This window comes from Tursiops truncatus, chromosome 18, assembly GCF_011762595.2.
Source record: "Tursiops truncatus isolate mTurTru1 chromosome 18, mTurTru1.mat.Y, whole genome shotgun sequence".
NCBI lineage: Eukaryota > Metazoa > Chordata > Mammalia > Artiodactyla > Delphinidae > Tursiops > Tursiops truncatus.
The window spans coordinates 13,144,982-13,168,637 of NC_047051.1; the positions used below are offsets into that span (position 1 = coordinate 13,144,982).

General features: G+C 37.1%; 2 protein-coding genes across 3 annotated transcripts in view; one reads left to right on the forward strand and one right to left on the reverse strand.

The window, feature by feature from the left end:
* Positions 1-23,656, forward strand: part of LOC109550234 (uncharacterized) — a 529,004-nt gene that overhangs the window by 498,743 nt on the left and 6,605 nt on the right. The window contains exons 11-15 of the mRNA XM_073795485.1: positions 3,973-5,667; positions 10,404-10,542; positions 14,472-14,564; positions 14,984-15,126; positions 18,930-19,143. The gene's annotated coding sequence lies outside the window, so the exon portion shown is untranslated. The remainder of the gene's footprint in view (positions 1-3,972; positions 5,668-10,403; positions 10,543-14,471; positions 14,565-14,983; positions 15,127-18,929; positions 19,144-23,656) is intronic.
* Positions 1-23,656, reverse strand: part of TRPC4 (transient receptor potential cation channel subfamily C member 4) — a 163,293-nt gene that overhangs the window by 38,969 nt on the left and 100,668 nt on the right. For both annotated transcript variants that reach the window (XM_073795065.1, XM_019936702.3), the window contains exon 4: positions 13,223-13,559. In XM_073795065.1, coding sequence (XP_073651166.1) covers positions 13,223-13,559 — 337 coding nt within the window. The remainder of the gene's footprint in view (positions 1-13,222; positions 13,560-23,656) is intronic.

The following is a 23,656-nucleotide window of genomic DNA, read 5'->3' on the forward strand; positions in this document are numbered from 1 at the left end:
TTAAAAAAAAAAAAGAAAATAGCAGAAGACATTTTTTTGAAGTGCACATGGAACATTCACTAAGATAGACTATATAACTGCAACATATTTATACATGTTGAAATGTTTAAATGTTTACCATGACAACATAGCAAATAAAAAATTAGTTATAAAAGGTACCTCAAAATCCCCAAATATTTTGCAATTAAATAATATGCTTCTGATAACTTTTGGTTAAAGAGAAATTAACAGAATAATTAGATAATATTTTGAAATGATTACAAATGAAAATACAACTGAAAGTTCTGTGATGCAGTTAACACAGTACTTAGAGTAGAATGCTTAATTAGAAAACAATAAGGGTCTCAAATCAGTGATCTCAGCTTCAACTGTGACATTGAAAAGAAGAGCAAATTAAACCCAAAACAAACAGAAGAAAGAAAATTTTAAAGCAGAAATCAATAAATTTTAAAATATAAAACTTGAGAAAAGTCAATGAAAACAGAATCTAATTCTCTGAAATGGTCACTAAAATTGATAAAAGTCTAGCTAGAATGGTCAAGAAAAAAAAAAGATATAAATGATCCATATCAGAAATGAAAGAAGGGACATAAATACAGATCTTACAGACTTCATAAGGATAAGTGATAAAATGAACTTGATACTCATAAATTTCACAACTTAAATAAATTGGACATTTTCCCGGAAAGACATAACCTTCCTAACTCACATAAGAGGAAATAGAATAACTTGAATTGTCCTATATTCATTAAAGAAAATGAATTCATAGTTAAAAACCTTCCAGCAAAGAAAAATTCAGGTCCAGTTCCTTCATGGTGATTCTACCAAACATTTAAGGAAAAAATAATGCCAGTGCTAATCAAACACTTACAAAATTACAAGAAAAAATGTTTTAAAAGTATGTATTTTTCTGATAAAAAGTCATACAAAAATAATACAAAGAAAACTACACGCTAATAACCCTTTGAATATGCATAAAATCCTCAACAAATATTAGTAAATTAAATACAGTAATATATAAACTTAATAATAAGTCATGACCAAATGCTGTTTTTCCCAGAAATGCAAGATTGTTTGAAAATTTAAGAATCAATCAATGTAATTTGTCACATCAACAGATATTTTGGGAAAAAAATCTTTTCATTAAATGCAATAAATCTTTTCAATAGATACAATAAATTCATTTGACCAAATTCAACATCCATTTATGACAAAAACTTTCAGCAAAGTAAGACTAGAAGGAAAATGTCTTGATTTGATAAAGGACATCTATAAAAATCTAAACTACCATCATACTTATTTTGTAAAGGGCCAGAAAATAAATAATTTAGGCTTTGCAATTAATGAATGAGTGTGGCTTTGTTATAATGAAACTATTTATAAAAACTGTCAAAGGGCCAGATTTGGCCTACTGGGCCACAGTTTGTCCTATATCTTGATTGTGGTGGTGCTATATGATTGTATGTGTTTGTCAACATTTTATATACCTGTGCCCTAGAAAAAAAAATTTAAAAGTAGTGGCAGCAAAAGTTTAAAATAGTAAAAAATTTAAAAGTAGTGGCAGCAAAAATTATGAGAGATTTATGCTGGACAATGGAAATAGGGTTAGATTTAAAATAAAGAAATATAATAAAGTATCAATTGTGATATATTGCTGATAGATGTGCTTGAAAATTTGCACAATAGAACTCTGGAAGAAATAAAAGTATATTAGTCCATAATTATTTAGTGAAAACTAGCAATAGTTATTTAATATTATTAATAAAGTTTTATTTTAAAATTTTGTCACACTTAAATTAAGAACCCAGATGAGGACTGATTTCAGTTGAATTAAATATAGAGTGCATTTTAAAGTCTGCTGTAGACCACAGCTTTATTCTAGATTTGTTGTTATATCCAGCTTCCCCTTTGAAGTTTCTTTCATAAATAAATCTCTCTTGAGAACTCAGATAAAATTGGGCATATTTGGGGAGGTGATAATGATCACTGACTCCTTATTGAAGAAAGGAATATATAAGATCTGAATAAGATGTGATACACGCACTGATTTTATAGCTTGTGGGAAACTTACAATTTATATTATGCAATGAGGAAAAATGTTCGGTACTCATGGAAATACTCTCCTCTCACACATTCGTGGTGCTTTTTCCTACTGAGCCTGGGTACAGTCTCAGAATCCAGCACGCAACCACAACCTACATAAGAAATCTAAGGCCCCAAAAGGCCATGTGACTAAAGCCAGTTAGTGGAGAAACCAGAACAGGATACCAGTCTCCTTAGGCAGTGCTCTTAGACAATATTTTCTTACTCCTGAGATTTCACAATGGAGCTTGTTTTGTTTTGCTTGAAACTTTGCCAATTCCCAGAGATGAGGCGATGTGAGCATTGCAATCGTTGATTGAACAAATGCATTCAAGTTCACTTTCATCAGAAGGCATAGTGATAATGTCAGGTGAGTGAATTGCCAGGCTCAGCTCAACTAGTAATCAGCTTTGTAATCTTAGCTAGTAGTCTCGTCCTTCTAGGTTTCAGTTATCTCACTTCAAAAAAAGAAAGGTTTGGATTATCACAGAATTCTATAGATAGAATCATACAAGAAGTATAATTCTACCTTAATGGTATAAATAAGCCAGACACTGATTCTTCCTGTTTGAATTATCAATATTCTATGAAACTCAGTCATCACAATAGCTGACATGAGAGATTAAAAACTTTTCTGTACCAGAGGGCACACACCAGCTTTGGTCTGCCCCAGAAAGCAGAAATTGGATCTATGATATGAAAGTTATAGAACAGAACCTTCTTGCCCAATGTAAGGGGGATTCTCTGGCAGAGTTGTCCCCGAACTGGAATGGATCACCGTTTGAGGTTACGATTCCAATGCAGAGCCTGGAATGTCTTTGATCAGTCATACTCCAGAGAAATTCTAGCAATGAGTGGAGACTTGTTCCACTGGACCTCTAAAGGTCATTCCAACTTTATGAATTTGTGATTCTGGTGTTTTCAAATTTTGTATGTATTTTAAAATGAAATATATTTAAAAATACCTACTAACCAACAAGAGGGTTTATATTTTATTTCCCTTTATAGATAAATTGTATCTCTTTTTTTGCTTCTACCCAACTGGAAAGCCAAATGGGATTATTAAGTCACCAAAATACGGAACTTCAAATATTTTGTGGGTAATTATGTAAAAGAGTAAAGACACCAAAACTAACTGCTTTAGAGGGGAAGGAGGTATGAAGAAGCAGTTAGGAGCTCAGTAGAAAGCAGCATTTTAACCTGGAGCCCCTTAATATCTGAGCAGACTCTGTTCCTATTAGACAGGTTCAAGGACATGACACTTCAATAGATGACCTCTAAGGTTTCTGAAGAAGAGTCAAAACAAAAACTCACAATTCGGATATATTACAGTTCCTTTGGAGTTCAAAGAATAGACATAAAATCTAACCTTCTGAATTATACAAAAATTATATTACTCCTGACTTTGGAAAGGCACAACTGTATGGAAAAAACAGAGATCCTGATGAAATTGAGGACTTAGCCCACTGTTTTTTCAACCTGAACTGTAAATGAGACTGTCAGTCAGTGCTGGTTGGCTAATGGGGTTTGGGATCTTTTGTTTTCAAAGCACCAGACTGTAGGATCACTTCCTACAGCTGTTTGGATCACTTCCTGTATCACCACATCCTTGTTTGATGACATTGATTTCTATTTGTTATGAGCACGTTAGTGAAATACCAAGTTTCCTCTATTCTGGCAATATTCACCGAAATTTTAGAAGAAACAAGCCTTTAGAAAAACTAGAAGGTGCTATTAACTGGCTGAAACATGCATCCAGATAGTAAACTATTCATGGTAACCAAAAAACGACTAAAGCAAACAAAGCTTGAGGGAGCTTCTGTCAGAAAATGTTTGTGCTGGTCCCACAATGGGAACATTTCAAAGTTATTCTCTGCTGTTTATAAACAGGTGACATGATTTCTCAGCGTGGTGGTGGAAGTCTAATTACAAGCATTGATCTAAGACTGCAGGGACCAACCACGGAAAGATCGCAGTACCAATGAGTCAGAGAACTTCCTTTAAAACTATTTGTGGATGCCTGGAAGTCTGGGCTATTGTTTTCTACCTTTCCCGTAACAGTTTTCACCAGGGCTATGTGAGTATTCTGTTACATCCCATCACGTGAAGCTGGCTGTGGGGGGCGGATGGAGCAGGCCGACCTCCGATGCTGCACTTAGCAGCCTCGATTTCACGTGAGAAATGTGTAGTTCTGCACACAGACCTCTCGCCTCTCCTTTCTTGCTGTCAGTATTTACACGAAGAGTAAATAACCCCAAGCAAAGAGCAAGTCAGCTTTTCACCTGCGACACCTCTGAGGGCTTTTTACAGCAGCCCCAGAGCTAGTCGAGGGATCTGGCCTTGGAAGTCCCTTGACAGAACACTGAAATCCAGGCTGTGGCACCAATCAATGAAGATAAAGGCAACAAAAAAGAATTCTTCTTCGCTGGAGGGTTTTATTCCCTCCCCAAGTCAGGAAACAAAAAGGTAGTTTCTTGTCAAAATTCTGCTTTTGTACAAAAAGAAATCTAAACGCAGTTATTTTACTCAGTAGAGACTCACATGATGCCAGACCCATAAGAGGCACTAAGTTAAGGGGCGGCTGCTACAGTCTCAGCGCTATTCTTAAAACCCAAACAAAGATAAAGAGCCTCGAGTATCCAGCTTCTGAAGAGAGCGTCCAGAAAACTGCAGCCCTTCCCGCTGGGGATTCCTGAGGGGTGAGGACCATATCTGCTACCAGCCTCCTGCCACACTCTAACCCATGGGTTATACAGAGAGAACGCTGGGAAGAGGGGCCCAGAGAGCTGTGAGCTCAGGGCACTGCAGTTCGGGGCTAGCGACCTCACCAGCACCGCCACCTCCCTAGGTCAAGTGTAGGAGACTCCACGAAAATGCCTCACAAAGATGGGGGGTTTCTGCAAGGAGAAGCTGGCTCTTAACGCCTGCTGGGGCATCTTCCCGAGCACTTGGGCTGCTCCTTTCTCACTTGGCTTGCACTTCAGGGAAAACAAACCAACAGTGGGCCTTCCCCAGGCAGCTGGGGAGCTGGCAGCAGCCTGGCCCCTTGCCACCTGAGGTAGTAAGGTTTTGTGATCTCTTGGGGGAGCTAGTGCTTATCACAGGAAGAAGCCGGGCTTTAGCCGTCTTGTTCTCCTGCCCTTGCTAGGGTCACAGGACCCATAAAGGGGCCAACTGCTGGTTATGAGTTCCCAGACTGGAAGATGTCAGGCAGAGCTGAAACTCGGATTCAGAGAACTATGTAGTGTGCAGGTACACAGGACCCTCTAAAGAACACTCATGGACCCATCAGGAGAGTCAGAGGGTCAAGACCTGTCGCATAGGCCACTCAGTATAAGCCAGAGATGCAGACAACCAACAAGGGAAGAGCTGTGACCAGGGTACCAAGGAGGTAAAGAAGACTTCTAACTTTTCCTGACATCCTTCTTGCCTGCAGAAACCAAGCAATGGGGAGAACAGAAAAAGTCTATGTCCCTCCTTCCATTCCAGTGTTGGGGTTGAAGGATGAGCAAAAAATGAATATTTCCGGGTCCTTTGATACACGTGTCAGGCCTCTGTGGGGAAGAGGAGAGCTTTCAACTGATGGTAAGCTTCCTGTTTTAAACTGAACTGGGACTACTTTTTAATAACTCAAAATTTCAGGAAATTGATGATATCTACCAGACAGATAGTGAAGGGAAAGGATATTTGGTGCAGGGTGGTTGGGAAGAGTGGTTGGAAAAGGTTAAACCATTTCATGTTTAGATTCTAATGCGTCTCAATTCCTCAATAAAGCTGAAATCGGAACTAAATACGAAACCTGCATAAAATTTGGTTTCTAGAATTGTTTCTTAATCTTTAGTGTTTAAAGACCTCTGAAATTTCTGAATCAGTCAACCAAGGGGAGAATTCAAAATCTAAATTTTTCATAAAAAATTCACAGTGATTATGACTATAGTCAGCACACCACGTTTCAAGAAACGCTGACTTAAAGGGACAGTGAATAGTCAAATATGCTTAGTTTGAAGACATCTAAAAACCCTTAAATTAATACAGTTTTGATAGCATCAATTTAACATTTAGAGGAAAAAAATTAGGAATATACAATCAAGGAAGTACACGTTTTGAAACTGTGCCAAGGAACAATACGATGCTAGTTTTGGATTAAGATGTAAAACTTTTTTTAAGATGTAAGAACTTTAGAATTCTAGCTCACCTGATTGCTTACGACATAAATGTAGTAACTTAAAAATCAAGTAAAATGTTTCTGTCAATGCAGTATTAGACTTTTTATAGGATTTCTGTTTAATTTAAAATTTTCCATGAGAACTAAGGCATTATATATTTATGTAGGTGGAAAAACAATGAATAAATATTCCTCAGGTCTTTTCTCAAGTCACCTTTTCAATGAGTGGCAGTAGTTGCTTAATAAATATTTTTGAATGAGTGATTATTAATTTTTCACTATGAAGATTACCACTTTCCACCTACTATAAGCTTCTATTTTTGAAACAGTTATGTGCAAAAGAAATATAATTATCTCTTTACATTTCCTGAAGACCCGCTACACACACACATACATATACACACCAATGAAAGATTAAAAAATTAATGATATCCCTGGAAGCAAGGAAATTTACCTTTAGGTCTTAGCAAGTGAACATGGAAACTAAAAGGGAAGCATCTCAAGGTCATGGCAAAAGACTTTATTCTTTCTTTCTTAGAATAGAAATTGCTTCTGTGAGTATTAGGGAACCATTTATAATGCATGTGTTTTAGAACAGAGACGGGTGGTGGAGATGAAGATGGAGGGTCCTGCTGATGTGATGCTGATGGCAACGCTAAGTTCGCTATATTAACAAGCATCACCTTCAATAGGAAATTATATCAAGTGTGTATCTCAAAGAGCGTTGCATCTTTAATAAATTAGAAACGTGGTCCACTCAAATTTGACCTTTGTAAAGACTTAAGTTGGTAAACAGAGGCAGAGAAAACAGGAAAGAAGTCTGTGGATGGAAACTTGAGTTCTTGGGCTGTTTTTGCCCCTTTAAATTCCATTTCTCACACTCCAAGGGCAGTATTTATGGAGGATAAAGGCTCTAGCTCTGGAGTTAGACTAACTGGAGTTTGAATCTAGTATCTACCATTTGTTAGCTCCTTGAACCTAGGAAAGTGATCTCACTTTTCTAAGCCTATTTCCTCTCTATTAAATGAGATACTAACATCACTTATTATAAGTAAAGTGGAGTTGGCTATGAAGTTCAAATAAAAACACACATTTGAATCACTTAGCACAATGCCAAATTTCTTAGTTTCTATTGTTATTACCACCATCACTACTATTACCATTATTGTTATTCTGAACTAACAGAAACCACTTCCAGCTTACCTCCAATCTTTTACTCTGACCCTCCCTCATTTCCTATGTACTCCTCTTTTCCTATCTTTTCTCCTCTTCCCTTGAACCATCAGAACCACGGTCGTCAAACATTCTCCCAAGGCCTGTAGATTTCATTTGCTGGTGCACCAAATTTGTATTGCATATATGACCTAAAAGACTTAATTTTCTCTCCACTAAAGAAGTCAATACTCTGTAATGGCTTATATGGGGAAAGAATCTAAAAAAGAGTGGGTATATGTATACGTATAACTGATTCACTTTTCTGTACACCTGAAACTAACACAACACTGTAAATCAACTGTACACCAATAAAAAGTATTAAAAAATAGAAAAGGAAGTCATTTGGTCAGCAATGGTATGTGCACACTGAACAATTTACAACTATATGAATACTTCGTTGTTTGAGATTTTACTGTGTTAGTCTTGATAAATCTTGGTAAAGATGACTTTAAAATTTCTTCCTCACAAATAAACAGGAAAATGAGAATTCTATGTCATGCTGCAATGATTATCTGGTTTTCTGGAAAATTAAAATATCCCTTTAAATTAATAAACGGATGTTCTGCAGCTGTGTTTGAGTTGTCTATATGTGTCTGCAGCTAGTTTGCTGAGGTGGTTAGAACACCTAGCCAAGGGAGAGAGTGGGGAAATCTATAGACTTGTTTCTTATAATTCTTAATTTGGGGGAAGACGGATAATTGAAGGGTGAGGCTGAAAGTACGAGTACCTGAAGCCATGTGATCTTAATGCCTTTTAGACAAAAGATGAAGAAATGGTAATAGGAAAGAAAGAATATATACAGGATTGTTTGTCCCTGAGTCTTTATCTAGATGTGAACGTGATCACCATTTTTTATTTTCCATTTGGCAGGCCTTGTTGAAATTTTCAGATTTGCTAATATCAACCCTTTAAAAGATAAAAATATAAAATAAATTATGAAAATGAGAGGCCAGTTTTGCTGCAGAAAAATTGTTAAATAAGTATGTATTATAGGCAAGACAGAATCTGGATCTTATGAGCAATTCTTAATTTATGCCTAGAAATTCACTGGAAGCTTTTTTTTTTTTTTTTTTTGCGGTACGCGGGCCTCTCACTGTTGTGGCCTCTCACATTGCGGAGCACAGGCTCCGGACGCGCAGGCTCAGCGGCCATGGCTCACGGGCCTAGCCGCTCCGGGGCATGTGGGATCTTCCCGTTCCGGGGCACGAACCCGCGTCCCCTGCATTGGCAGGCGGATTTCCAACCACTGCACCACCAGGGAAGCCCTAGAAGCTATTTTTAACAGATCTCATATCTCTTCCTCTGATATATCTTTTCCTCAGTTCACCATTCTCAGCATGCACAGATTTATATGCTATATAATTATGACATATTCTTAAGCACACACATAATATCAAGTCACTTCAGCAGCCATTCGGCAGTATTCTCATTGGGAACAAGGTATTTCCTGCTTTATTAATATGATAGCTTTCATTAACATTCTACTTCTTTTGTGGAAAATGTTATCAATTGCATATTCTTTTTGCTAAGTGATAACTTAAGTCTAATCTGGATGTTTCATATATATGCACACTTTTTTTTTTTTTGCAGGAGAAGAAGCTATGACACAAATTTAATTGTTACAGTTGAGTTATAATGGATTCTGTGGAAAAATCCAATCTAGTTTTGGGAAGGCTTTAAAAATTAGCATTCAAAAAAGTTTTTTTTTTTCACATTTTACTCCACATTATCTCCAGAAACAAATGACATCTACTGGAGTTAAAACTTCTGCTTTAATTTATATGAATTCTCATAATACGCATTCTACATATAACATGCTATATTTAGTTTGCATTTAAATTCTATATAAAAATGAGTTTCTCATATGAATATTATATTCATTTCATATCCTTAGTATTATATTGTTAAAATCAAACCTTTAATAAATTAAGAGCCTTGGGGTCATGACACAACAGAATACAGAAGTAGCCATGTCTCTGATCTGACCCCAGGCTTCTTTTAATCCATCACAGTCTTCCCGGTGATACTTTCTCTCTATTGAAATTGAAAAGCATAGCTCTGTTATCAGGCCATATGCATGCAGGATGAAACTGTTGTTTTACTTTTTACTCTAGTTCAAATGGGTAATTTGACAATCTGAGAAATATACTGGTGTCTATCTGTCTAGAATCTACCTTTCTACTGACAGAGTTCTAACGGAATTATCTGTGATTAGTTTTCTCTGTTGCTTAAAACTGTATCTCTCAAGATGACCAGAATCATAATTTTTATCCCTTTATCAGGCTTTTAAATTTCTTTGCTTATATGCTAAATTCATCCTGACAGCAAACTTAGGTAAGACGATCTCTAGAGGTTATTTGATGGGAGAAAAGAAGGGTTGATAACCTTCAATCTGAAGGAAAAATAATTCGAAAAGCTTTGCTAGAGATGAGCTACAATTTATCAATCACACCACAGCGAAAGGATATAAGGACCACTGTAGATTCTCTTCTAAAGATATCAAACTCAATAGACTTCAATTTATATAGTCAAAAAGATGTTGAACTTCAACAGGAAAGACAGTGAAAATAACACAGAAACATTATTCTCCACTGAACTAAATCACAAGGTATCTGGATCTGTCATGTTGTATAATCTTATTGCTGAAACACAGCAAAGTATATAACATGGAAATTCCCAAGCAAAAACCATACTTCTTCAGATAAAGGGATTGATTTGAGAGGATAAGCTTTAAAGTTAGAAAAATTTTCTATTCAAAAAAGTTGGAAATTTATGATATAAATATATAAAACAAGTAAAGCAAAAGTCTTTTTGCCAGGATAAACAAAATGAGAAGTATCAAAGTAATCATTTCCCTTAAACTACAGTATCATAGGTCTGGGAAAAATCTGAAAATGGAAGGAAAGGAAGTTTAGTAAAATGAAAAAATATTTCTTTACAGAACAAGCAACTCACAGAGGTGACATGAGTTGAAAACCTAAGTCGGTTCAAGGAGACTTGAGAAAAACCCATGCGCAGAACTTCATTCAGTCACTGGGAACATTAACATGATGAGGGAAACACAAGCCACACACTTCTCCGTAAGTCGTGAAGTCTTGTTATTATAAACCTAGAGCCTTACAATGCAGGGACCATGAAATGTACAGTCACTCACTTTACCAAACAGCAGGACTGAGTGAGGCAATATAGAAGGTTCATTGATATAGTCAGCAAATGAGACCATGCTTTTTTTGCGTCTATCACACTTCTGGTAAAAGGTTAAAGGATTCCTACCCTGTTGTCTTTAGCCCTCTTCCCTCCACCCACTCCCTCTCCCCACCAACGAAAAGATCAATTTTCTCTGCGCCGATAATGATAGGTCCCCAGGACAGGATAACAGGACACAGTGGGACTGAAGAAGTTATCACTCTGAATCTTTCATCTTATTGATGAAAACACAGAAAATCCTGAGAGATTGTGTCCACCCATAATTTAATAGTCTCTCAGTGGTAGAACTTGGACATGTATTCAAATCCATTTTTCTTCTACAGCCAAATAACATGGAGAATACCCGTTATAATCATGACTCTAGCAAAGCACTTAGAACTCAGCCTTAGATACGAGGCACTGAGAACTCACCAGCCTTGATGAATAATCTGTTTTGACAGATCTATTTGATATAGAAACATTCTTTTTCTCATGCTCTGTTATTTAAGCAAGATGATCATTCATGGGTATTTTTTAAATTCTAGAACATCTCTTTTCATCCTAAAGATTCCCATATAAATGAACTCCCTCTGCAGGATATCTTCAGGAAAGGTTGCCTTTAGCAGCTACTTCTTTTGGCTGGAACTATAGTTCTCATAATTAAATTTCTACCTTATTTAACCATTCAGCTGAAATTTGGATACGGTTTCTTCTAGCCAATTTTCACGGAAAATTATGTGACAAGTTTTGCATGTAGGAGGCAGCCAATGACTGTTTTACTTCTATGAATTATTCAAAGTTTGGAGCTTCTAATTTTCATATTATATACCACTTCTGATATTATATCACATATCTCATTGTTTGTTTATTATCCATTTCTTCCAGTAAAATTTAACCTTCATAAGGAGAAGAGATCTTTTCTTTTCTTTTTCTTTCTTTCCTTCCTTTCTTCCTTCCTTCCTTCCTTCCTTTCTTTTCCTTTCTTTCTTTCTTTCTTTCTCTTTCTTTCTTTTTCTTTCTTTTTCTTTCATTTTCTTTCTTCATTTTTTCTTTCTTTCTTCTTTTTTTAATTTTTGTCTCACTATTGCCCTGTACTGCCCTTAATCCATAGAAAGTACCCTACATATTTTCATTGACTGTATAAAGAAAAGACTAGAAGTATTATATCTACTTATGCTGCATTATATCTATACCATTTTTCAAAGTGAAATGTTCTGTGTTTCACTTGGGCCACCAGGATTTTTAGACATTCAATATAAGTTACACACAATGGGAAATTTGACTTCCAAAAGCTTCCTTATGAATTGTTCCCAAGAAATTTTCTATGAAGAAAACTCAATAAAGAACAGGTTCCTATGGGGAGATATTTAATTTAAATGGATGCAGGTAGGATAATTTTATATTTAATATCAATTGCTATGTCATAATTGTTTTATTCAAAAAGACATTTACAGACTATATAAACCATCCCAAGATCACACTTTACTTCAGATTGAGAATGTATCTTATTTTTTTTTTTCCAGATTGAGAATGTATCTTATTTTAACGTTCACTTGAGAAGGGTTTTTTTAATTATTAGAAATATTTGTAAGACATCAAATCTTGTTCCTAAGCACTTTTCTTACTGTCAGTACTTACAGTATTTGTAATCTTTAAAAAGTGTATCTATCTCAGATTCAGATACTGGTTTTTTTTCCTGCCTTTTCCTCATTTTACAGTCTCTCCAGCCGTTTTGACAGTTAATCCAAACTGATCTTCTGAGATTATGAATCATTAAATTTGTCACATATTTTCTAATTAGTAAGTGCTGAGATGGATATAATATCAGAGAGGTTTAAAATGATGAGCTAAATTGAGAAAATGTGATTTCTGAGCAAACCACAGTAGGATAGAAGGAAGAATACTTAAAATTTAAATTTTAACTCTGACTTCAATAACAAGAGGAAAGGAAAACAAGGTTTTTACCAGCTACTCTGAGGTTTTCTACCTTACCATGATTTGCTGAAGATCTAAAACAAAATTTTTTTCTATGAAAAGAACAGAGAGAGATGGAGGATGTCCTACTGTTTAATTTCCTATTATTTTGCTTTACTCTATAGTTTCAAAGATAAACTTAAATGAATTGATTTTAAAAAATGGTTAGTTATTTTATGTACAGAATCACTAATTCTGCAGAGTAATTTGTACTTTTAGAAGGTGTATCTGTTAAGAAAATTAAAAAGATTATTTACATATGGCTAATGAGACATGTTGAAAGGCTTCAGAAGACAAACATACTTAAAAAAAAAAAAAAAAAAAAAAAAAACCCAGAAAATCATTCACGGGACCTGAAGTCATGAAAGTCTGGAATTCTAAAACCTAAAGTTAACGTTTTGTAGGCTGCATTTGGGGGCAGGTCCACCGCAGTCTGTGAAGTATTTATTTAGCTTTGAGGACTAAGACTTGGAGCTACAATGGTCAGAACCTGTTTTAAACATTCCTACGTCCCCAACTTTAATGAATATTCTTTTCTGAGCAACAAAATTCCATGGCAGCAACACGTTTGGATTATATTTTCTATAGTATCACATTTACCCAGGACCCATGGTAATATCATCCACTCGACGATGGTTGGTGGTGGACCTTGCCTGTTCAAGTCTGACCTGTCGATGTGCTGAGAGGCAAGCAGCAGCAGGAACAAAAAAGTCAAATAGGATGCTGTGTGGCAGATGAACTTGATAAATGGCTTTCGGATGAACAGTCCAAGGGGGCTTTTGGGAGCTATAAGGTAGCACACAGAGAAGACAGGAAAAAGAAGTCCTATTATGAAACACGTCACCATCTTCACGGCCCAGTGTCTTCTCCTCCAGCCGGGAAACTCATCGTACCAGCGAGATGCCAGCAGCTGTTGACAGTTGGGCTGAGCAACAAACTACAGGGAAAGGAAAGGAAAAGTGAGAGTCAGGGTTACACGCAGGGGCTCCAGCTCATCAACAGGAACACAGTGTTATCGTTCAAGTCACAAGTTCTGTTCAAACATAAAATAATTTTATGTTTACACCATCATAAAGTGCTTTAAGCCATTCTGTGAACAAAGCTTATTTATTGAACATTTTATACCCACAGCAAAGTGCTGAGTGCTTAGCCAGACACAACAGGGGTCAAAATACTATGGCTGTACCTTAGGAAGCAAAGATGGAGCTGAGGACTAAGAATATCCATAGGATGTACTGATAACTGAACAGAGCTGTGTACAAAGATATACACATATATGTGCATATATAAGAATTGTGATATATATATAGGTATATGACATGAAGTAAAAAATGGTACTAGTGGTTATTTCTTGGTTTAGTGGTTATTTTCTGGTTAGGACATTATACTTTTTTCCCATTTTTATACTTGATGCATTTTTAATATTTTCTATAATAATCACATCAGAAAAAGTTAATATATTTTTAATAGGGTTGAGGCAATAAGAAAGTCATGACTGAAAGCATATTACATTACCAGGATGTAAATCATCATAGCTGAATGTGGTGGAAATAAAGCAAATACCTTACCTAAGTATAATCAATTACCACATACAAAACATTTCACAAACATGACAACATTTTTATCCTGCCAACATGTTTGAGATGTAGCATAGATCTTACTCTATTTTAAGGATGAAGATGGGGGGCGTATATGAGGGCTATAAATTTATTCAAGAAGATTACGTATCTAGTAAATGATGAAATGTATGGCTATCTGGTCCAAGATTCTTTTTTTTCTGTACATGATCGTTCTCATTGACACTGACAGCTAAGCATTATATAAATTCAGAGGGAGTTTTCTCTTCCAGATGGAATGGTCCAAAAATGCTTCCCAGTGGGTCTGCACTCTGAAAGTGGAGATTTGTATAAGCAGAGAAGAGAGGGGAAGGCACGGCATGCAGGTGAGGAAGTGTAGAGTGTGTTTAAGGGATGCCCTATGGACACTTTGGACTGTAGTAGAAGCTTTAGTCCCTTGTTAAGGGACTCAAGAAAGTTCTGTTGGCATCAAAAATAGACCCACCCTAGAAGCAAACTGAACACCTGGGCCTTTCATGGGACTCTCCCTGCCCCAGTATTTCCTATTTTTCTTCTTCAGTCTTAGACTTTATGGATCTCCTTTAGGAGACCCTTACTTGACCCTTACTCTTTTCTGATGGGTACACAGAAAGTGGCTTGATGATCATAAACAAAAAGCTGTTTGAAAGTGAAAGGAGAGACAGGTGATTGATTAAAAGAGCAGTTCAATCGTTGAGGTGTGCAATCATATGGGCTGGATGTCAAATGAGTTCTCATGCAACTGTTTCTCTTCATTTTGTCTTAGATATTGTGTTCATCAAAAGATATAGTGGGCAAAGCCACATGTATAAATGGAATTAAATGTATAATAATAGGTTCAGCAAGTACAGCTAAAACAAGATAAAACTGCATTTCTTCAAGACTGGGATGATGGGGCTCTCCTATTTTGTAAGTAATTTATGAAAGTAAGCTTCAAGCTCCATAGTTAGTAAAGTTAAATTTTATAATCCAAAGAAGAGCTTTTCTTGACACATTCCTTGCCTGTTATTTTGGTCAGAGTCAAGTGTTTGAAAGTCACAATAGAGCTTTTGATGATATATCTGTAGAGTACTGGGAAAGAGTGATACAGGTCATTAACAAGTTCTGTTCTCTTAGTTAGTTTCCCTCACGCCCACCCAACACACACACATAATCCTTCACGTCAGCATTTTATACACAAAGCATAGTCTACCATCTTTTTGCTATTTTCTCATACAAAATATGTTCTACAGTTTTCTTCATTAGAATTTAGCACAAAGACCATAATAGAAGGGAATTAATGAAACCTATGAAAAATGCAAGATATAATGAACAGTTACTATAATCTCAGTAATTCTCACAGATTGAAGAAACACTATAAGGGACTAAGCGTGAACAACACATCTGACACATGCAGAAAAAAGTAAAAGAAAGGTATGTACTTTGTTCAACACGGTCTGGGTGAATTCTAGGACTAACATACTCTGCCCTTCTTAGCCCAAATCTCATTAGAGCATGAGACACCCCAGGGCAATTGAGCAAATAACTTTATTGGGAGCACTTAAGGTTTGCTTGGAAAAATATTTCCGTTGCCTAATACACAAATATAGACCGTGTTAAATTACCTAGAAGAAGCAAATCATTTAATCCTCATAGAACACCTGCCATGCCAAGCACTCGGTTAGCCTTAATTTTTACTAACACTTTTTCTTAAAAGATCTTTTTCTTTAATTATTGGAAAGTATATATCTGTGCTTAGTAAACGAACAGTGTGCACAATTTTTTACCAAACACAGACACAGTGAGGTTTACGTAGAGGTAAAGAATAGAGGCAGGATACTATAAGAGCAGGAGTGGGGGAGTGGGTGTGTTTAATACACAAGTTTCCCCAAATGTAGATATTATTTGGCTACAAATTTGTTCTAATCTTAGAATTGAAACAACCGCAAATGTATTCCTAAGAATCACTATAGATCTAAATATTCTCACAATGGTTTTACATCCTTCTTCTTCTACACCTGTTTGCTGCATGTCTGCACCAGCATTCTCCAAATTGTAGCCCATTCATTAATAAATATTTCCATGAAAAAAGCAGTTACCAAGTTAAAGATTAAAAAAATTAAAATTTTATATTACAAAAATTTTCACGGTGTTCAACTGTTAAAGTAGATTAAAACACTTCATTTCTCTCATGTGTCCCTTCCTTCCTTCTTTCCTCCTGTTCTTTGTTTCCTTCCTAGATGCTTCCTTCTTTGTACTTTGCTTTTTCTTTGTCCCTCCTCTTCCTGTCTTTCTTTCCTTCTCCCTGCCTCCTCGTCTCTTGGTTTCCTTGGATTATTTATAGAGACTACTCAGCTGTACGCCAACCTCCTTTGAAGGACCCCCTCAGAGGGGGCCACCCTATCTCTGTGACACTTGCCATTGGTCCATTTCAGCAAAGCCCTCTTCAGGTGGGCCCTCACATTGCCTGCTGGGAGCCTAGAGGTCGCGCCTCCTCTGACCCATCTTTCTACTGCACAGGGAGTCACGGGACCCACCATCTTCTATACCATCCCAGGACTGCGGGAGGTGGGGTTTCTTTGAAACACACCGTGTTACAGCCCCTTCTCTCTCTGCAGTTGTTGGCCGATTCCTAAACAATTCCTGACATCACATTAAAATTCATATTAAAACATTATAAACATTCAAATTCACATTTGTGCCATGAAACTAGAAAGGACACTCTAAAAAAAGAAAGATTTCCTCTCTTTCAATAACCTTTAAAACATTTTTAAAAACCTAATCTCATGATTATTTATGAAACTGTTAGTCATGGAATTTTAAATACTGAAGAAACTGTGATGATTACTGAATCTAATCTCATTTTTACAAATAAAGTGAATTCCAGTACCAATGATTTAAAAACAACTACTCAAAGTACTAAAACACCCCAAACCTAAAGAAAACAAAACATGATGAAGAGAAAGGAGATAAAGCTGAAAAGTGAAAACAAACAAACAAAAAACAAACCCAAACAACCAAGAAACCTCACTGCTACGTGGTGAGGAATTAAAATATTAATTGGATATGGACAAAATAAGATGAAGAGAATTCAAAAATTAATGGAGCTCTGATAATTAAAATAACTATGGATTCGATTTCCTATTTGATTTTTCTTCATCTTTTTAGTTTTTCAATATATTTTTCTAGCTTAAAATTTTGTATCCAAGGTTCAGACTGTGGCCATATTCTCTAAACGAGCAGAATCTAGATTCTGGAAACAACCAACCTGGCACCTTAATGCATCTTGACTAAGTCAGATAGTTACATGGGAGTTTCTATTGGCTGTTGGACGATTATAAAGAGAGTTGAAACTTTTGGGTTGAATGAATTAAAGTGATCTAGGTAAGGGCTTAAAAAGGACTGCAGATTCATATACATGCCAGCTTCCCCTGGGTCTTACTATTTACTCCTTAGAATTTCAAAAATAATCTATTTCCTTTGGGGTTTTATTTCCTCTGCCCAAGAATGTTTTTTGACAACTCATTTTGTAATGTGGATAACAAGGCTTAAGAATGATTTGTAGGCAGAAGAGCTTCAGGGAATTACTTTGTCCATAACTGAAAACCCTTTTTTCTTCTACTTCTACCCTTAAATCCCTTCATAGCTGCCAATGGCCTTTAACTGTCTGGGCCTTTCTCTGTTTCCTAGAGATAGCTCTAGTTGTGTTCCTAATTAAAACAATTCTCCAGTCTCCTTGAGCACAGTCATACTGCATAACTAATCACTCACCTACTTCATTATTCAAAGCATCATTTTCATCTGGTGCTCCTTAGTTTGATTAAGACAATAGTATTGTGCATCATCTGTGAGTGGGGCATTGGCTAGATAAGCGGGGAGAGGACCGAGATCTGTAAGAACCAGATATATCTGTCTTCTAGGATCTCAAAATCTGTGGCAGACTGATAATGTGACTGGGTAAATTAAATACAGAGCATTACGTGACTTGTTAGAAAAGAGGTAGAATGTGTAGGAGAAATTATGCCCAATATGAAATAATTAGGGAAGATTGAAGAAAGGAAGCAGAATTTTCTAGTTAAGCCTGAGATAACAAGTAGAATTTTGACAGGCACAGCTTGGTAGGTGGATGTGTTTTAATTCAGATTTAGAGAATATCATGTTAAAAACTTGAGGATGGAGATAAGCAAGTTCAGATGAGCAATCCCTTGTTCTAGAATGTTACATTCAATGGTGAATATGCTAGAGATGCAGTATAAAGGGATACTGCGGCCATATATCGGGATACAGATAAAAATGTTTACTGAGGCAATTTCTCAAGTCTAAGTCCTTGCTGCTCAGTGGAGGCCGAGGCTGGCAATACCGAGAGACAACTGTACAATCACTTATAGTCTTATACACAAATATATAATGTTTATTCACTTTCATTGAATTACAGAGTATTGCACTTATGCCAACTTTAATATATTTACATATTTTATAACCTAATTTTAATGAATATAATGTCACAGATGGGAGATTAGTTTAAAAAGATTTCTATAAGAAACTTACACTGAGAAGATAATAATAATTTAGGCATAGGGAATCCAATAAAATAGCTAGTTGACTAATTGAGTTTTTATCAGTGTCATTAAAAAGTTAATGAAGATTTAATCATATCTGAGATGACATTGGCTAAGAAGCCTGAGATCAGTCAAGAAGACTGCTTGATAAACTTTAGGTTCTTTCCTCCACAGGATATTGGTCTACGATTCCCCTGGCTCTGTCAAGTCAAAGAATCTCCGATCCAGTCATCAAATCACATGATTATTTTCCTTGGACAGGCATGTGAAGTTCAGATTTGCAGATTGGAATTCAAGGAATAACTCAAAGCATATCACTAGGGCACCACTTCTGATGTCTACATATCCAGAAGGGAAGATGACAACTAAACTCCATTTGACAGTGCTGGTGAGGCGGGGGCAGGATTAAACTTCTTAAATCATTTCTGGGCCTAAATTCAAAATTGGTTTGGCAACTGAGCTGGGATGATGAGTGGGCAATAACGGGAAGCAGAAAATGCAGAGACAAAGGAAATATGGTGGGAGGTGAAAAACCCAACATTGAATACATTAAACTATTGAACTTGGCAAACAAACAAAATGAGATTTTGGTAGTGGGAAGGCAGAGTCAATAGATACTGTTAGTTCCTTGAAAATCACAAAGGGCAGCAGTTGGTAGAAATTCCACGTCTCTTCACCAATAACCCTCTTCAGGGTGCGCATGAAGAATTGTTTTAAACTATCATGGAAAAGAGATGAAAAACTGCCAGTCATTTCTAAGTGGCTACCTAGATGCTTTCTTAAAAATGAAGAGAGATGTGGAGGCAGACAATTATACAGTGTTTTTTTTTAACATCTTTATTGGAGTATAATTGCTTTACATTGTTGTGTTAGTTTCTGCTTTATAACAAAGTGAATCAGCCATACATATACATACATCCCCATATGCCCTCCCTCTTGCATCCACCCTCCCTATCCCACCCCTCTAGGTGGTCACAAAGCACCGAGCTGATCTCCCTGTGCTATGTGGCTGCTTCCCACTAGCTAGCTATTTTACATTTGGTAGTGTATATATGCCAGTGCTACTCTCTCACTTTGTCCCTGCTTACCCTTCCCCTCCCTGTGTCCTCAAGTCCATTCTCTTTTGAAGGAACCACCATTTGACTGTGGAATCATGTAGGTGAGTAATAGGTGAGAATGGTAGATGGAAAACAGAGGACAGCCTGTTCCTGGTCCTGGCCAGCCCTCAATGGGCTGGTTTTCCAGTCTCTGACGACAGTTACTGCAAGAAGTGTGGCAGTTCAGAAAGCGTGGTCCCCTCTCAGTCTCCTGGAGGGAAGCCTACTGAGGACCAAACTCTGCTCTGTTATCTGCCATTAGGACAAGTACCCAAGAGAAACAAGAGGCACTACAGGAATGAATACCAGCTGCTCTTTTGAGATGAAAGGATACAGTCACTCTTCTTTCCCCTTTTCTATCCCTTTTCACATAATTTCAAGACCAACTATTTCTGAGAAAATTTTAAAAATAGACTAACCATTGTATGTGTGGATAAGAATTTGGAGAAAATGGAACTTTCATACATCAGCCATCAAAATGTAAATGGTTGGACTTCCCTGGTGGTGCAGTGGTTAAGAATCCGCCTGCCAATGCAGGGGACATGGGTTCGAGCCCTGGTCGGGGAAGATCCCACCTGCTGTGGAGCCACGAAGCCCGTGAGCCACAACTACTGAGCTGGCGTGCCACAACTCCTGAAGCCCGCGAGCCTAGAGCCTGTGCTCTGCAACAAGAGAAGCCACTGCAATGAGAAGCCCACGCACCGCAAAGAAGAGTAGCCCCCGCTCACCACAACTAGAGGAAAGCCTGCGCGCAGCAACGAAGACCCAACGCAGCCAAAAATAAACAAACAAGCAAATAAATAAATAATTTTAAAAATGTAAATGGTCAACAACTTTGGAAAACAGTTTGCAGGATTTAAAAAAAAAACTTACACTTACCATATGATGGGCTTATTCCAATTCCAGGCATTTCTCCAAAAGAAAAGAAGGCATATTGCCATACAAATAGTCGCATACAAGTGTCATAGTAGCTTTGTTTTTAATAGCTAAAAACAAGAATAATTCAAATTTCCATCCACCAGTGAATGGATAAACAAAATGTGGTATATCCAGGATGTAACGTACAACATGATAAATAGAATTCACATGGCTGCACGTTATATATGAACATTGTTCAGAGAGTAAATCCTAAGAGTTCTCATCACAAAAATCTTTTTTCTATCTCTCTAATTTGGTATTAATAGGAGATGATGGATGCTTGCTAAACGTATTGTGATCATCATTTCATGATGTACGTAAGTCAAATTATTATGCTATGCACCTTAAATGTATACAGTGCTGTACGCCAATTATATCTCAATAAAACTGGAAGATACAAACATGGTATATCCATGCTATGGAGGATTATTCAGCAATGAGAAGGAAGGAACTATTGATGTTCACACATGGTTGAATCTCAAAATAATTATGCTGAATGAAAGAAGCTGGAGGCCAAAAGAGAATATGCTGTATGATTCCAGTGACAGAAGGCAGATCAGCAATTGCCTGAGAAGGGGTGAGGGGTGTGCAGAGAAAGATCACAGAAGGGCAAAAGGAAACTTACGGGGGTGACAGACACGTTTACTATTTTAATTGCAGTGTTCTCACAGCTGTACACATATTATAAAAAACTTGACACAGTATTCACTTTAAATACGTGCAATTTATTGTGTGTCAATGTTACCTCAATAAAGTGGTTCAAAAATGGCTGCCCCTATTTTGCTGGTGCCAGAAAGCACATTCAGAATGATCTACCTCCAATCTGTTACCAATCTTACCAAGTTGGCTTCTTTCTCTTGGATTCGTCTCATTTTAATTTCAATTCCACTACCATGAGATATTATCATAACATCAGATATCATTATTTCAGGCTTAAACTAGGAGGAAAAAAAAGGTCTACTTTCTGCCAAAGCCTATTAGCCTCTGAGTTCTTTCTCTAACTAACCTATGTACCATACCGCTGAGATGAAGGGCCTCGCAAAATGCAAATTTAACTGTGTCTCTTTCTCAACTAAAAGTCTGTACTGTCATCTCATAGTCTCCAGGAAAAAGTCCCCAGTTTATGTAAGGCATACCAGGCCCTGAGCTCCTTTACCATAAGACTCCTTTCCTCCACCCTTGCATATTTATACTACAGACACACAAACCCTTCAGAGTGCTCTGACCACGTCTGGACCTTTCTTACTGTTGTAGGGCTGCATGTGCGGATACTTTTGCCTGGAATCATCCATCTCCTATTTTCTCAGAGTAAATTCCTGAGTCTTCCAACTCAGCTTCTATTCATCTGATCACTCTTAATAGTCAACTGTTCTTTTTCTTGGTACTGATATTGTCCCTTGAACATACACCTACAGTTGCACTTCTTCCTCTTATCTCCTGCATTTTAATCATGGGTTGGAGTGAGCTATTTGAGAAGGGTCTGCCATTTTTCATCACTTGATCCTTCGCACCAGTGCCTGGCCCTGAGATGTCAATGGATGTTTACTCAATTGAATTAATTGCTGAACATAGCTCAGGGCTTATGAATCCATTTAATTAGGCACTAACCACTCCTGTAAGTTCCACGGAAAAGCCTGGTTGACATTGTTACCCTCAACAATAAGAAGGGCACTTTATATTCTTGTGCTTGTTTCCAGAAAATACATTAGCTGCCTCTCTTTCTTCTGAATATAATGTTAATTAGTCCAGGCAGCTTCCTAGGAAATCCATGGTGTTGCTTGAGTATAGGATGAGAAGGCTGCCTCAGTCTAGGTTAGAGGTCAGTTCTTAGAAAATCTATTGAAAATCAAGTTGTTCTGAAAGTACATCTTTACAAGGAGTCCAGAGGCAGAGTATTTCAAGAAGTTTCCAAGGAAATATATTTCAGAGAAATGTAGTTCAATTCCATGAGAATCAGTGAAAGAGGGACGAGAACTTGAAGTGGCGAACATGGTCTTCAGGACTCTGTGATCCTCTTAACAGTGTTTTAAAAAAGATAATAATGGGATTCTTTTCTCTACCCTGCTCTTTTGTGCAATCAGAGGCATGCACGTCTGATGTGTCTGATGAAAAATGTAAGAAAAAAAAAGATAAACCAACCTCAAGGAACTCATTTCCTTGACTACAAAACCATTGGTGATGTCCAAACATTGGGAAGAAGTAGCAATGCTGGACTTCTATGCAAAAAAAACACTGATGTTAAAAATTTATACGGTGGCTTCCCTGGTGGCGCAGTGGTTGAGAGTCCGCCTGCCGATGCAGGGTACACGGGTTCGTGCCCCGGTCCGGGAAGATCCCACATGCCGTGGAGCAGCTGGGCCCGTGAGCCATGGCCGCTGAGCCTGCGCGTCCGGAGCCTGTGCTCCGCAACGGGAGAGGCCACAACAGTGAGAGGCCCGCGTACCGCAAAAAAAAAAAAAGATGCATACGTACAAACTACAAATTTTTAAAAATCATTTTTAGTCTCTATATGGAGGATATTTACTGTTCACTACTCACAGAGAATTGAAACACTTTAAAAGTAGATTTAAAGTTTTATTCTCCTATGTCCTGAACATATATCAGACAACATCTATGGATAGGTTAAAGCAAATTGTGTATTTTGACTTGGAATTCTCCATACCCACTATCATTCTGTTCCACAAGGTAATTATATCCCCAAACTTCGTTTCATCAAGTTGTTAAGCTTCTGTAATACAATCTGTTTGTAAATTAGGGATTGCCTCTAAAAGATTTTCAGTAGTTATCTTTAAATATGACAAGATGTGAACATTTCCTACGCCTGCACCAGTATCCATTCCAACCTTCCCCCACTGCCCCATCCCACCACCCATGCTACCACAATGC